General features: G+C 40.8%; 1 protein-coding gene across 1 annotated transcript in view; it reads left to right on the forward strand.

Annotated features, from left to right (window-relative positions):
* The window catches only part of adipor1a (adiponectin receptor 1a), a 39,468-nt gene extending 30,411 nt beyond the window's left edge, over window positions 1–9,057 (forward strand). Inside the window, exons 6-7 of the mRNA XM_039749417.1 lie at window positions 1,503–1,696; window positions 7,559–9,057. Of these exons, the coding sequence (XP_039605351.1) occupies window positions 1,503–1,696; window positions 7,559–7,687 (323 nt within the window). The 3' untranslated portion in view covers window positions 7,688–9,057. The remainder of the gene's footprint in view (window positions 1–1,502; window positions 1,697–7,558) is intronic.
* Window positions 9,058–14,096: the final 5,039 nt, after the last annotated feature.

The raw sequence follows: 14,096 nt of genomic DNA on the forward strand, positions 1-14,096 counted from the left end.
TGTATTCCAAATAATCTATTATTTCCACTCTAAAACTCCACTTCACCCCCAGATAATCAATCAAGGCATGAGCTGGGAGAAGTTTCTGCACGTTCTAAGTCTCAGGGGGATGGAATAGCCAGCTACTTGCAACTTTTCTTTATCAGCACATTTAGATTAACAAAAGACGCTGGCAGAGAGGTGACAACGGTTTTAAGAAGCGATTTAAGGTGGAACGGATCTACGAGTTTTTTCGTAGGCTCTGGTAATTCTAGTGTTAATTATCAGCAAGGACTGCCTTCTAATAAGGAATCGGGTTGAAAAAAAAATGAAAAATGAAATGTGTGTATGTAACTTCCTGCGAAAACTATGGGATTTATAAAAGAACATTTTGACAGGGGAACATGCATACATTTACAGCAGTTCTGACCCATGTGTATGCAACATTTCGGAGAAAATGGGAAATTAAGACACCCTTGATCAAGCAGGGAAATGCAGCCAAACCAGTTAAATGACGAATCACACGTATAATAAAGCATATCACTGAGCCTTTACCAAAATGTGTGTTGATGTAACAAACAGATTACATCTCAAAAATGATGAATATGATGCACATACTGTATTTTAGTTTGTGTGTATATGTATATGTTTATATGTATTATAAAATATACAAAAACATGTTTTTGCCAATATGAGAAGTCAAGTTGTAGCAGTGTCCAATTATCCTAACAAATTTGGAGCAATTTATAAATGAGTTCCCAAGACTGTGAGTGACTAGCCCATTTTTAGACAGTGCCATGGTGACTGGTCACACAGGAATTACAGAAATAAAACTATAAACTTAATCAATTTTTATTTGCATCACAGATTACTATGTAGCTAATTCAATGATATACTAAAAAGGTCTTAGTCTCCTATTTTATATCGTCTACAAACCTATACACGCAATTTTACCTTTAAAGGTAAAGGTTAAAGCTCAAACAATCTATTAACCATAGCACTGTATAAGTAGATGCTTGAGGATGCTTTATGGTATTTGCATACGTTTATCTATCAACTGTATCTATATGTCTATCTGTCTGTCTACCCATCCATCCCATTAATTATTTTGTCTGGTTTCTTCCTGGAAAATGCTAGTCTGTCTACTTATAAATGACATCTTATCTAAGTATTCCTATATTAACACATCACACAAATGAAATAATTCACGTCTTATTTAATAAACTGTAAAAAGTACTGTGCTATACAAGTTCTTTTTCCTCAGTCTTTTTTGGTTCTCCACTACATATACACACACACACCACTTTTAGTATGGTTCTCCCCTGTCTACAGAAGACCCCTTGTAAATTGTTTTGGACAGATTTAAGGAGGAAACTAAAGCACCCATGGAGATGGTTTCCTGATGTCTTTGGGCCTTTTGTATAGCCAACTGACACTCCTACATCATCATTGCCCTTATCACACCACAGCCCATTCTTATTTATTTAACTGTATGTGACGTGTTCTCTTATATGTCTTTGCAGGTGTATTCCTGGGCCTGGGGCTGAGCGGCATAGTACCCACAATGCATTTTACAATTGCTGAAGGGTTTGTGAAGGCTACCACAGTGGGGCAGATGGGCTGGTTCTTTCTTATGGCAGTCATGTATATCACAGGCGCTGGACTGTATGCAGCGCGCATTCCAGAACGTTTCTTTCCCGGCAAATTTGACATCTGGGTAAGATGCTTTGGGTATAAACCATCCTGTACAATTAAATAACAAATTTTGCCTGGCACTGTTTAATCATGAGAAAGGTGTTTCATTTTTCTACTCACTTACAGTGTGTTCAGAAAGTATTCAGACCCCTTTGTTTTCCGCACATTTTATTTTGTTATAGATTTAATTTTAAATAGATACATTTTCTATTTCTGCCACCATTCAACATTCAATAACCCATAATGACAAAGTGAAACTTTTTGTAGAAACGTTTGCAAATTAATTAAATCTAAAAACTGAATTCTCTCCTTCAAGTATTTAGACCTTTCATCCAGTACTTTGCAGAAGCCCCATTGTCAGCAATTACAGCTTTGAGACTTTTTGGGGAAATGTGTACAAGCTGTGCACACCTGAATTTGTACATTGTATCCCATTGTTCCTGACAGTTCTTCTCAAGGCTCCATTAGATTGGTTGGAGAGGCATTTGTAAACATCTTCTTGACATCTTCAGGTCTCTCCACACATGTTCTATCGTGTTAAGGTTTGGACTTCGACTGGGCCACTCAAGGATACTTAAAGATGTATCCCAAATCCACTCCACTTTGTCTTGGCTGTATGTTTTGTGTCATGGTAATGGTTAAGGATGAGCCATTGCATGCAGGTCTCTCTGTATCTGCCTGCATTCATCCTTCTCTCATTTCTGACCAGTGTCCCCATCTCCAGCCACTGAGAAGCACTCTCATGTGTCACCATATGCATGGTAATAAGCAGGTGATTAGCAGTCTTGGAGTTCTGCTCAAAGACTTCTATTTTTGTCTTGCCAGATTAGAGAATCTTTTTCCTCTTGCTGTAAGAGTTCTTTAAATTCTACTTGGCAAACTCCAAGCAAGAGTTAGCCACTCTTACAATAAATGCCTCATTTTTGGAGTGCTGCTGAGACGGTCGTCCTTTAGACAGGTTATTCTGTTACAGCAGTGGACTTCTGAAGCTCTATTAGAGTGACCATTGGGTTCTTGATCACCTCCTAGACCACAGCTGCTCTTGTCTGTTCACTCAGTTTGGGTGTATGGCCAACTCTAGGAAGAGTCCCAGTGGTTTCAGATTTCTTTTCTTGAGGCCACTGTGCTCCTGGGAAACCTCACAGCTTTAGAAATGTTTTTATTCCCTTGCCCTGATATTAGCATCACCAGAGTTTGATCATAGATGTCTACAGAGAGTTCATTGAACTTCATGGCTTGGGTTTTGTCCTGACGTGCAGTGTTAATTGTGGGAACATCAGTATCTCTCTATTATATAAAAAAAAAATCCTGAGACGAGACTTTTTAGTCTGGGACAAGACGTGACTTTTTCAGAGAGATACTATCCCACGAGATGAGACTTTGTGCTAAGAGATTTAACCACGCCCGGGTCTTGAAATAAAAGACAAAGAGTAGATGACAAAGTAGAACGTCGTAAAGAGGTTTAAATATGTTGGTGCAGTACACATACAGCGCAGGTTAGAGATAATGAAAGAACTACAGTTCGTAAGTCTCAAAAAAAAGGTTGTAAAGATCGCATTAGCGCAAACAAGCAGAAATTATTACTTTGTGAAATAACACAACAGCTAAAAGAGACTGAATATATTGTTCGGATTTAAACTTTAAGTCGGAGACTTGTAGATCGTCTAATTTGTGTTGCCATCAGGAGGAAGTAGTGTTTCTTCCCAATAAAGAGGCGTATCCGCAATAATGAAAAGATTTGTTGTTTGGCGAAAGTGAATTCCATATACACGAACGACAGATACGTGAAGTGGCTGGAGCGTATCGCCGGCCAGGGGTTTGGCAAGCGAAGTGTGCAGGGGGTGAAGCCCCCTAGTACAGTTACACTTGTGTATTTCTGAATGATGTCTAGTCATTTGAATTTTCCACAGGTGGATTAAAGTCAAGTTCTAGACCTGTCTCAAGGAGAATTCAATAAGCAGGATGCACCTGACCCCAATTTGGGGTGCCACAGCAAAGGGTCAGAATACTTACATGAATGAGAGAGTTCAGTTTCTAATTTTTAATAAATTTGGAAAAGTACCTGAAAAGATGTTTTCATTTTGAACGTATGGGCAAAAATGACAAATGTATCCATTTAAAATGAAATCTACAGCACAATAAAGTTTGCTCAAAGTGAAGGCGACTAAATACTTTATGAATCCACTGTATGTTCATCTTTTTCAAAGGTTCTTTGGGATGTTGTTCAAGACCAAAGAAAAAGGAATTCTTTATCATGGCAGAGTTTCGCAAAGGTCTTTGTCATTTGAGGCTGATGGATGTTAAAGGAATGCTTCGCCCAAAAATGATATATTTTTTTTAAATATATTACTTACCCCGAGCGGTGGCTCTGAGGCTAGGGATTTGCACTAGCAATCAGAAGGTTCCCGGTTCGAATCCCGTAAATGCCAAAAGTGACTCTACTTCATTGGGCCCTTGAGCAAGGCCCTTAACCTGCAATTGCTCTGTCCTGGATATGACGTTAATCTGCATCCAGCCCTGCATGTAGGCATGTAAACAGCAGAGAAAAACCTGGGGCATGGTGGCAGAATTGGCACTTCCGCTCCATCTGAACTAGTGTGGTGCTGAGGAGTCACCCATTGTATGGCTGCACTCCGGTCCTAATCTGGGATCCTGGGTTGGTTTTGTCATGTGCTGGGTGCGGCAATGCGCTGTATCAGCGTGTGTTCCTAACTAAACGTACTTTGTTGTGGTGGCCAAGAAAAATTTTGAATCTCATATTTTCATGCAGAATGGAGAGAAAAAATGTCAAGACATATGGTGGCCAGTGGTCTACAATGGCAAACAATGCGAAAAACGTCCAGGGGGGGGGGAATCTCATGTTACTTGTGTTGCATAATCCACATAATGTTACCCAACTGCATGTTCAAAACCTGCACAGTGAATGTTCTTTCTCTAAAATATTATTAAATACCGGTAGTTACTGCACTTCCAGAATTACCAGCACATACGTAAACAGGAAACCCATAAACACATGAGGGGGAGACTTTTGGAACTGAAGACTGGACTTTAGACCAAAGGATAACGAGGAGCAGTGGGTCTTCAAGTCAAAAAGTGAGATGGTTGCAGCTGCGGACCACCAGCTATGCGATTCAGAAGATCAGCTGAACAGCCAGTTGGATTGCAGATTCTTGTCACTTGGTTTACGTCAGATAACTCTCCCCCAAGCATAATCTTAACCATAGTGTAACCAGGTGGTATCACTGGCGTCTAATGGAGGTCTGCAGCTAGTGTTTATTTCAGAAAGTCACTGCTATGAATCTTTGGGTTTCCTGTTCAAGATGTATGCTGATAATTCAGGAAATAAAAATTTAACAATACTTTAGCAGAAAAAGAAAGTAAGAAATAGAACTCGTCTTGTCCAGTGATAGTGTGATAGCCTAATCATGATGGCAACGCAGCACGGTACAACCTGACAGAGAAAAGCAAAACTCACTGTAACGTTTGGCCTAAACATCAGTAAATAACTGTCTGAGAGATTACAGCAGAAAAGAAAATATTTAACAGGGTTTTGCTTCCGACAGTGTTCAGAAGCCATTAAGAAGGCTAACAGAATGTCCGGTTATATAGCGCCTTGATGTGTGGAGTACAAGTCACAGGAGGTTCTGCTCAAGTCTTTGTAACACACTGGTGAGGCCTCATCTGGAGTACTGGGTGCAGATTTGGTCTGCAGGCTACAAAAAGGGCATAATAATAATAATAATAATTCTTTGCATTTATATAGTGCTTTTCTCACTACTCAAAGCGCTCAGTAATTGCAGGTTAAGGGCCTTACTCAAGGGCCCAACAGAGCAAAATCCCTTTTGACATTTACAGGATTCGAACCGGCAACCTTCCGATTGCCAGTGCAGATCTCTTAGCCTCAGAGCCACCACATAACAGTGCTAGAAAAGGTCCAGAGAAGAGCGACTGGGCTGATTAGAGGACTACAGGGGACGAGTTATGAGGAAAGATTAAAAGAGCTGAGCCTTCACAGTTTAAGCAAAAAAAGATTAAGAGGAGACCTGATTGAAGTGTTTAAAATTATGAAGGGAATTAGTCCAGTGGATCAAGACTGTGATTTTAAAATGAGTTCATCAAGAACACGGGGATACTGTTGGAAACTTGTTAAGGGGAAATTTCACACAAACAATAGGAAGTTTTTCTTGATACAAAGAACGATAGACACTTGGGATAAGCAACCAAGTAGTGTGGTAGACAGTAAGACTGTAGGGACTTTCACAACTCGCCTTGATGTTTTTTTGGAAGAAATAAGTGGAGAGGACTAGCAACCTTTGTTGAGCTGAATGGCCTGTTCTCGTCTAGAGTGTTCTTAATATTCGGCCATTAGTTTCAGCCATGGGCCTCAAGTGTATTATTTCATGCTTACCACCCAGTATTTTAATGTTGATGCTGAGCCTTAGCACAGTCTTGGATGGCTGGAAAACCAGAAAGACCGCCACGGTGGAGGAGTCCAGTTTGTTTATTAATGGATTTATACCATTGTGTTTTTTTGTAGTAACTTTGAGGTTAGGTAGAATAATATTTTATTATGTTAGTCAGTGATCAGTTATATTTATTTGTGCTATTTTTGTCTGAGGTGTGCAGTTCCTCCTGCAGGACTGAAATGGTGTCTCCCAGTGTGTATTGTATGCATTCTGTATGGGAGAATTGTCGTCTTTTTAAGGATGGTTGTGGCCATGAGGGCATCAGTTCAATCAGTCATGTAGGCTTAGAGAGAGGGTGTGTGTGTGTGTGTGTGTGTGTGTGTGTGTGCGCACGCGCACCAGAATTAGAAGGGGCTGTTGGCCCAGCAGTTGGTTGCTGTTAAGGAGTAGTCGGAGGCTCCGGTAAACCAAAAAAGGCCTCAGAGATTGGTTTTTTTTTTTTCTGAATGGACTGAACCAGAGTCCACTTTTTTGTTTTGTTTTTTTAAAGACTGTTAATAACCTTTCATGGACTGAATAAATATCAGAGTAAGAGCCTTGGGCTTTATTTTCTTTCTTCTCTCGTCTTTTTTTTTTTTGTTTGTTTTGCTATTTTCTCACCAAGAATTGTTTTAGACTTCTGGCTGCATTTTTTTTTTTGTACCATACACTTATTACTGTAAATATCTTTTAATAAGCTGTTATGGAATAAAAAGTTATCTTTTTTTGGTGCATGTGCATCTCTTAGTACACCCTCAGTCCCGCTCTACTAGCAGGCCATCTGCTCCGGTAGGTGGCTTGCGACAGATTGGATAACCAACCGGTGTGTAGATTAGGCATCAAGTTATGTGAGATTTTTTTTTTTCTTTCTGCTACAGACATTTTTCTCATTTTTTGCCATTGTACAACACTGGCCACCATTAAGTTCTGTTTTATCATAACCTTCTTTCCATTCTTCATGAAAGCATGACATTAAAAACATTCATCGGCCAACACTACAAAGCACACGGAATAAGTAACACACAAACAATATATCATTTTTGGGTGGCATATTCCTTTAACCACAATGCCTTGTCCCCGTCTTGTAGTTAGTCGCTGATTTGCAGGAGACGGGATGTGAACCCTGGCCCCAAGCACTGTTTGTCAAGAGCTTCTCCCCGTGTCAGTTGGGTTTTTCTTTAGGTCTGCCAATCCACTCCTAGTCTCAGATTTGTGTGTAAGGGTGAGCTGTTGAGTCTAAAATGTCCCAATATGAGTGAGCGTGGCCTGCGATGGACTTGACTTATTTCAGAGATTATTTCCTGTCTTGCCTGCAATGATTCTGAGACGGCCGTACATTGGATTAAAACAGATTGGTTGAAAATGAATATCCTGTTTGGTCACAGCTTGACAGAATGTGCTTAAATCTCTTTTTTTTTTTTTATCTCCTGTCTGTTCAGTTTCAGTCCCATCAGATTTTCCATGTCCTTGTCGTGGCAGCAGCTTTCATCCACTTTCATGGAGTCTCAAACTTACAAGAGTTTCGTTATGGCCTAGAAGGTGGCTGCACGGATGACTCCCTCCTCTGAAAATGACCCACTTCATTCTGGCTGATTTATCCCAAGTGCTTTTCTAACTTAAGATGATTTCCTTCTAAAGAATATATATGTATGTATGTATATATGAGGCAGTATCAAAAAGACCTTGGCATTGCTTCACGATGTTCTTCGGACAGAGGCACTCAATCCCTTTTCATGTGTTTCATTTTGTTTTATCGTTTCTTTTTCCTTTGGGTCTTGTGTCGATGGTGGTTCCTCAACCATCCACTCTACTTGACTAAGTGAGACCTGACTAACTTAATGTATCATCACACGTTATGTTTTTGATTTCTTTGTCTTACCTAAAACAAAAGCATTAACAGCTAATTTAGCATTGACCCTGACAAGAGTTTTGATTGGTTTATAAAAGTTTACTTAAGTGTTTAAATGATTCTGAAGATTTTATTATTTTTTTTTTTAAGTTCTGTAAACCTAACACACTGAATACTGAAGTCAATTCAGAACTAAGCTGAGAAACTGTAAAGAGTTTTTAATCTGTTTTTATAACAAAGCAGTCATTTTTTTTTTACTGTATATTGGTAGCAGTATATTTTACAGATAATATAATGTCACCACTCCCTATATCCAGAGCATACAGAAACATTAAACTTCTAGGTATAAGGAAGAGCTTTCTATCAGCATGCATGCTGGGGAAAAAAAAGTTTGATCTGGTTTATGTTGCACTTGCAGAAGTTTGGACTTTTGGTCTCTAACCCATTTTCGTTTCCCTTTATTTCAGAGGTAAAAAGAAGAACTTTCTATTTACGAGGGAGTGATACCTAGTGTATGATTAGTGACTGTCAGTCAATCTTACCTTATAAAGCAGCCTTTCAGAGAGCACACCATCACGAGGCACTTTATCCAGGATGTCTGGGAGGTTAGTTCCCCAGTTCTTACCCAAAAAACAAATCTGCTGACCACCAGGTCCCATTGCTTTGCACATGTACCCCCCCAACCCCCTCCACACACACACAGATTTAAAGTGCTGAGCTTAGCTTTTGTGGCTTTGGCTGGGTATCCTCCCCATTTATGTTTTATTTGGTAGTAATGTCATTTGGAAGGATGTCCACCTACAGTGAGTAGCAAAACACAGTAGTGGAGGAAATGCTGAGCTACACTCCTCGTGGAAGAGGACTCAGTGCTGTTGTACTGTTGCATAGCAAGCCTTGTCTTTCAGCAGATGTCTTTTCAGCTGGGCACTTAATCGGACAGTTAGGGCTGCTTATAGGACTGCTGTTCAGTTTCAATCCCACATTGAGTGTCATATGTGTTCTTTGCTATAATTGTATCTCTCACAGAGTTTTTAAGGCACAGTGTCATTCTTGGTGTAAAATATTCCATTAAAATTTATACTTGCATAATTGGGAGCAGTACGTTTCTTATCAATGCATGTACCATGTGTGTGTCTATATAAGACCTAAATGAAAGCGTACTCAAGTTATCGTGCTTACACACACACACACACACAGACAGACATAATTCCAAAAACATAGACATTCATCAAAGTCTCAAAATGGAATTTTTGGTGGATTCCAATACTTCCCCTATACATTGTATACGAGAAAGTCGGGGAGGTCCAAAACGTCGAGATTCATCAAAATCTCGACATCGACTCTTTGGATGATTACAATACTTTCCCTACACTTCGAATACGAGAAAGTGAAGAAAAAAAAACAACAGGTGTGTCAGATTTGCCAACCACAGTCGCTGATCTCTTGGACACCCAGAAATGGAATAAGGTGGTGGGGGAGCTCTTTCAAGATCTGTCAAAAAAATCTCAAAGCTGCTGAAATCAAGTGGGAAGAAACTCCAATCATAGTACCCGAGAGAATTCATTGGCTATAAATTTTTGCCCAGTCCACCAAAACGGCACAGGAGGAACTAAAGTCTAAGGCAGGGGTGGGCAAAGTCCGTCCTGGAGGGCCACAGTGGTTGCAGGTTTTTGTTACAACCCAGTTGCTTAATTAAAAAAACAAATCTTGCCAATAATTTAATTTCATAGCTTGTTAGTGCTTAAACTCTGCCATGTCAAGTAATTCTTCTATCCTATAGTTATTTTTCCTTTCTAAGGATATCATCCAAATGATTTGAAGTCTAAAACAGATGAGTTATTCTTTGTGCTTCACTTTTTTCTCTTCACTTTCCTTTAAAGTATTTAATTAAACCCAATAGTGCATGATAAATACACACAGGTATAAATAGAGCTAAACAGAGAAGTGCTGGTTTCTTTTGTCATTAGCATCTTATTGCTAACTAGACATTAAGCCCATTAAAATAACGGGCGCTAGAACAGCAGTGCATAAACATTTGTATGAACAGTCTATATTAAATGGCAAGGCAAGGGACCTTGTATGTGGCTGTAATATGCGTCACTGTAATTGTGTGCCTTTAATTTTCTCTCTCAGTAATACTGGTTTGTATTTCCGTAAAATGCCTGTAATTTTGTCTGACAGTAATACAGTGGAACCTCGGCTCACGACCATAATCCATTCCAGACCGTATGAACTGTATGTAAATATATATATATTTAAGTTTTTAAGCACAAATATAGTTAACTATACCATAGAAAGCACAGCGTAATAGTAAACTAAATGTAAAAACATTGACAAACACTAAGAAAACCTTGAACAACAGAGAAAACTAACACTGCAAGAGTTTGCGCTATAGCCTTATGACCCGCTCGCTAAAAACTCTTTTTTAATAAGTTTTAAGCACAGGGGAAAAAATGAACATTTGAAAAATCTGTAATTTAATAAAAAACCAAGAAAAGTAACATTGCAACAATGCACGCGCGTGCCTGTGTGTGTGTGTGTCTCTCTCTTAAGCGCACGCCTCTGTGTCTGTCTGTCTCGCGTGTGTGTGTGTGTGTGTGTGTGTGTGTGTGTGTGTGTGTGTGTGTGTGTGTGTGTGTGTGTGTGTGTGTGTCTCTGTCGCGCGCGTGCGTGTGTGTGTGTGTGTGTGTGTGTATATATATATATATATATATATGTATATGTGTATATGTATATATATATATATATATATATATATATATATATATATATATATATACACGTATGTGTATATGCGTGACGCGCGCGCGCGTGTCTGTGTGTGTTTGTATTTCTCTGCACAGGGAATGCTCAGGAAGAGACTGAACACGTGCTGTGTGGCCCCGCGCATGCGCACTTCTCCAGAAGACAGACACACGGCCACTGGATGCACACAAGGATTTTATTAAAGAGGATAAGGAGCAATTAAAAACCAAGAACACAGCTATTTAAAACTAAAATAAGCAATAAGGGTTCAAAATCTTAACGAGCGAGACAATTAAATTGAAGCAGAAGTGTCATTTGAGCAATTAGTGCTTCTTATTAAGCCACTGGGTTGGAGTAAAAACCTGCAGCCACAGCGGCCCTCCAGGAATGACTTTGCCCACCCCTGGTCTAAGGTAAGTGCCTGTAGTAGCATCCAGCCATCCTGGTTAAGGAGTAAACTTGGGGTCATGCAGGTGGATGAGCCTATGGTGTCCTGATAATGGACTATCTGTCCAGCAGACCATGGGTTGTGAGGCTCAAGGACTGTGTGAGCAACACAAGGAATAGTCCTGGCACCTTTACACCTCAGACATATTATAAATGTAACACCAGGAAAGGTCACTTGCTGAAATTCTCTTGATGATTCTGCACTAATATACTGGCAAGGAGGATGAGACGGAGGAGATGAATCAGGTGGAAAACTTTGAGAATTTTCTGTAACGCAGCAACAGCTAACCAATGAACTGTTGACTGATGCACCAAGGAGGTTCTACACCCGGTCTGTGTACGGGGAGTGGATGTGGAGGTGGTGGTAAACCTTTTGAATCGATTCAGGACATCAAGGCAGCCATGACAGCACAACTAAAGACACTCGAGAAAGAGGACTTGGACGTCCACATCAGTGGCAGGATGGACTAGTCTCGTAACACAGCGGAACTGTAGAAGAAAGGCCAGAGCGACATCCTTTATATGTTCTCTAACTTTGTGCTGACGTGGTAGCATCATTTTACGAGACGCCCACCTAAACTGATTAAGGAGGAAGGCTCAGGTTGTGAGATGTACATGGAGCCTGCAGGAGGTACTGGTGGAGGAGAGATCAAATGCTATTATGTTGCTATTAACAAAATACCACCAGTAATTTGGTCCCACTTAAAGCACTGGAAAATTTTTTTTTTTTTTTAATCTATACATATAAAAGGCAAAGCACTCACGGACTCATCACTAATTCTCCCATTTTCCATATTGGAGGGAAGCTGAAATTTCGTGTGCTCATTCCTTGCAGTGTACTTACAAAAGTTAGGTATGTTTCATGTCCTATTGTAACACCCAACGAACGGGTGTACCCCCTAAACTGTACATATAGGAAGGGGAAACCCCTCCTCACTATTTCTGCAACTTCCAATATACGTAGGAAGCCCAAATTTAAAATGCTTATCCTTTACGCTGTACTTACAAATGTTAAGTATGTTTCATTTAGTGCAGTGCCCCGTAACGAATTTTCAAAAATAACGTCTTCTTTCTGGCGGTTCTCATCATTATGCCATAAGCAACTTTTGGAACTGACCGCTCCTTTTGTCAGCTTCATTCCTTATTTCTGTTAACAGAGGATTTATTTCACGACAGAGACTCACAAGGGCCGCCCCCCGGCCCCCCTTCCTTTTTCCGCACAGCCATAGTCCGCGCACCTGCCACGTGGTTGGCTCCCTGCTTATATACATGAACGACATCTTGCGCTCATGTGCCTCCTCACTCGCTACCTTACTTTCCTCAGCTGTTCGTCATGCTCACTGCTCCCTTCTTCTTTACTCCACCACTTCAGGCCTGTTATTGTTGGCCTTGCTTCACGTTTTTCTGCTGGCGACTCCTGCCTTTTCGTTTACTAAACCACTTTACTATGAAACAACCACCAAAACTTTGTAATGGCACCAGGCTTCAGATCAAATCTCTACACAAGAACCTGACTGAGGCAGCTGGCTCAGGGGAGACTGGATTTATTCCTCGCATCCCTCTCTTACCCTCTGACCTCCCATTCCAATTCAAACACCTCCAATTTCCAGTAAGGGTCTGCTTCGCTATGACAATGAATAAGGCACAGGGCCAGACTCTAAAAAAGGTCGGCACTGACTTGACACAAGATTGCTTCTCACATGGCCGACTGGACGTTGCCTGCTCAAGAGTTAGCTCAGCAGACAGCTTGGTCATTTTACAGCAGAGGGCAGAACTGCAAACGTCATTTGCAAAGAGATCCTTACATCCTAAAAATGGGCATTTCTCATACATAGCATTTACAATCATAAACTCTTTACAATCATCACATTCACTCTCAATACTAAAATAAGCCTACAACAATTACGTTGACAATCATGTTACGTTATTTTGAAAATGTTTCCTTTTCTTTTTCATAACTTCTTTAACACACTACTTCTCCACTGTGATGCGTGGGTATTTTGGTAGTTGTTAATAAATCTTTTAAATTTAAATAAATTTTTGATCTGTCATTCTGGGGCATTGAGTGTCCCAAAGGTATCACGTCCTAGTGAGCCGAATGACTTCCGGCCTGTCGCTCTGACGTCACATGTGTTGAAGACCATGGAGCAGCTGCTGCTTTACCACCTGAGGCCACAGGTCCGCCGCGCGCTCGACCCTCTGCAGTTCACATGCCGGGAGAAGGTGGGAGTGGAGGATGCCATCATCTATATGCTACACCGATCCCTCTCCCACTTGGACAGAGGCAGTGGTGCTGTAAGAATTATGTTTCTGGACTTCTCTAGCACCTTCAACACCATCCAACCTCTGCTTCTTAAGAACAAGCTGACAGAGATGGGAGTAGATTCATACCTGGTGGCATGGATCGTGGACTATCATACAGACAGACCTCAGTATGTAAGTCTCGGAAACTGCAGGTCTGACATTGTGGTCAGCAACACAGGAGCGCCGCAGAGGACTGTACTTTCTCCGGTCCTGTTCAGCCAACATATATCAGACTTCCAGTACAACTCGGAGTCCTGTCACGTGCAAAAGTTCACCGACAACATGGCTATTGTGGGCTGAATCAGGAGTGGGAAGGAGGAGGAGGAGTATAGGAACCTAATCAAGGACTTTGTGAAATGGGGTGACTCAAACCACCTACAACTGAACCCCAGCAAAACCAAGGAGCTGGTGGTGGATTTTAGGAGGCCCAGGCCCCTCATGGACCCCGTGATCATCAGAGGTGACTGTGCAGAGGGTGCAGACCTATAAATACCTGGGAGTGCAGCTGGATGATAAATTGGACTGGACTGCCAATACTGCTGCTCTGTGTAAAAAAGGACAGAGCCGACTATACTTCATTAGAAGGCTGGCGTCCTTCAACATCTGCAATAAGATGCTGCAGATGTTCTACC

Source organism: Polypterus senegalus, chromosome 3, assembly GCF_016835505.1.
Source record: "Polypterus senegalus isolate Bchr_013 chromosome 3, ASM1683550v1, whole genome shotgun sequence".
NCBI lineage: Eukaryota > Metazoa > Chordata > Cladistia > Polypteriformes > Polypteridae > Polypterus > Polypterus senegalus.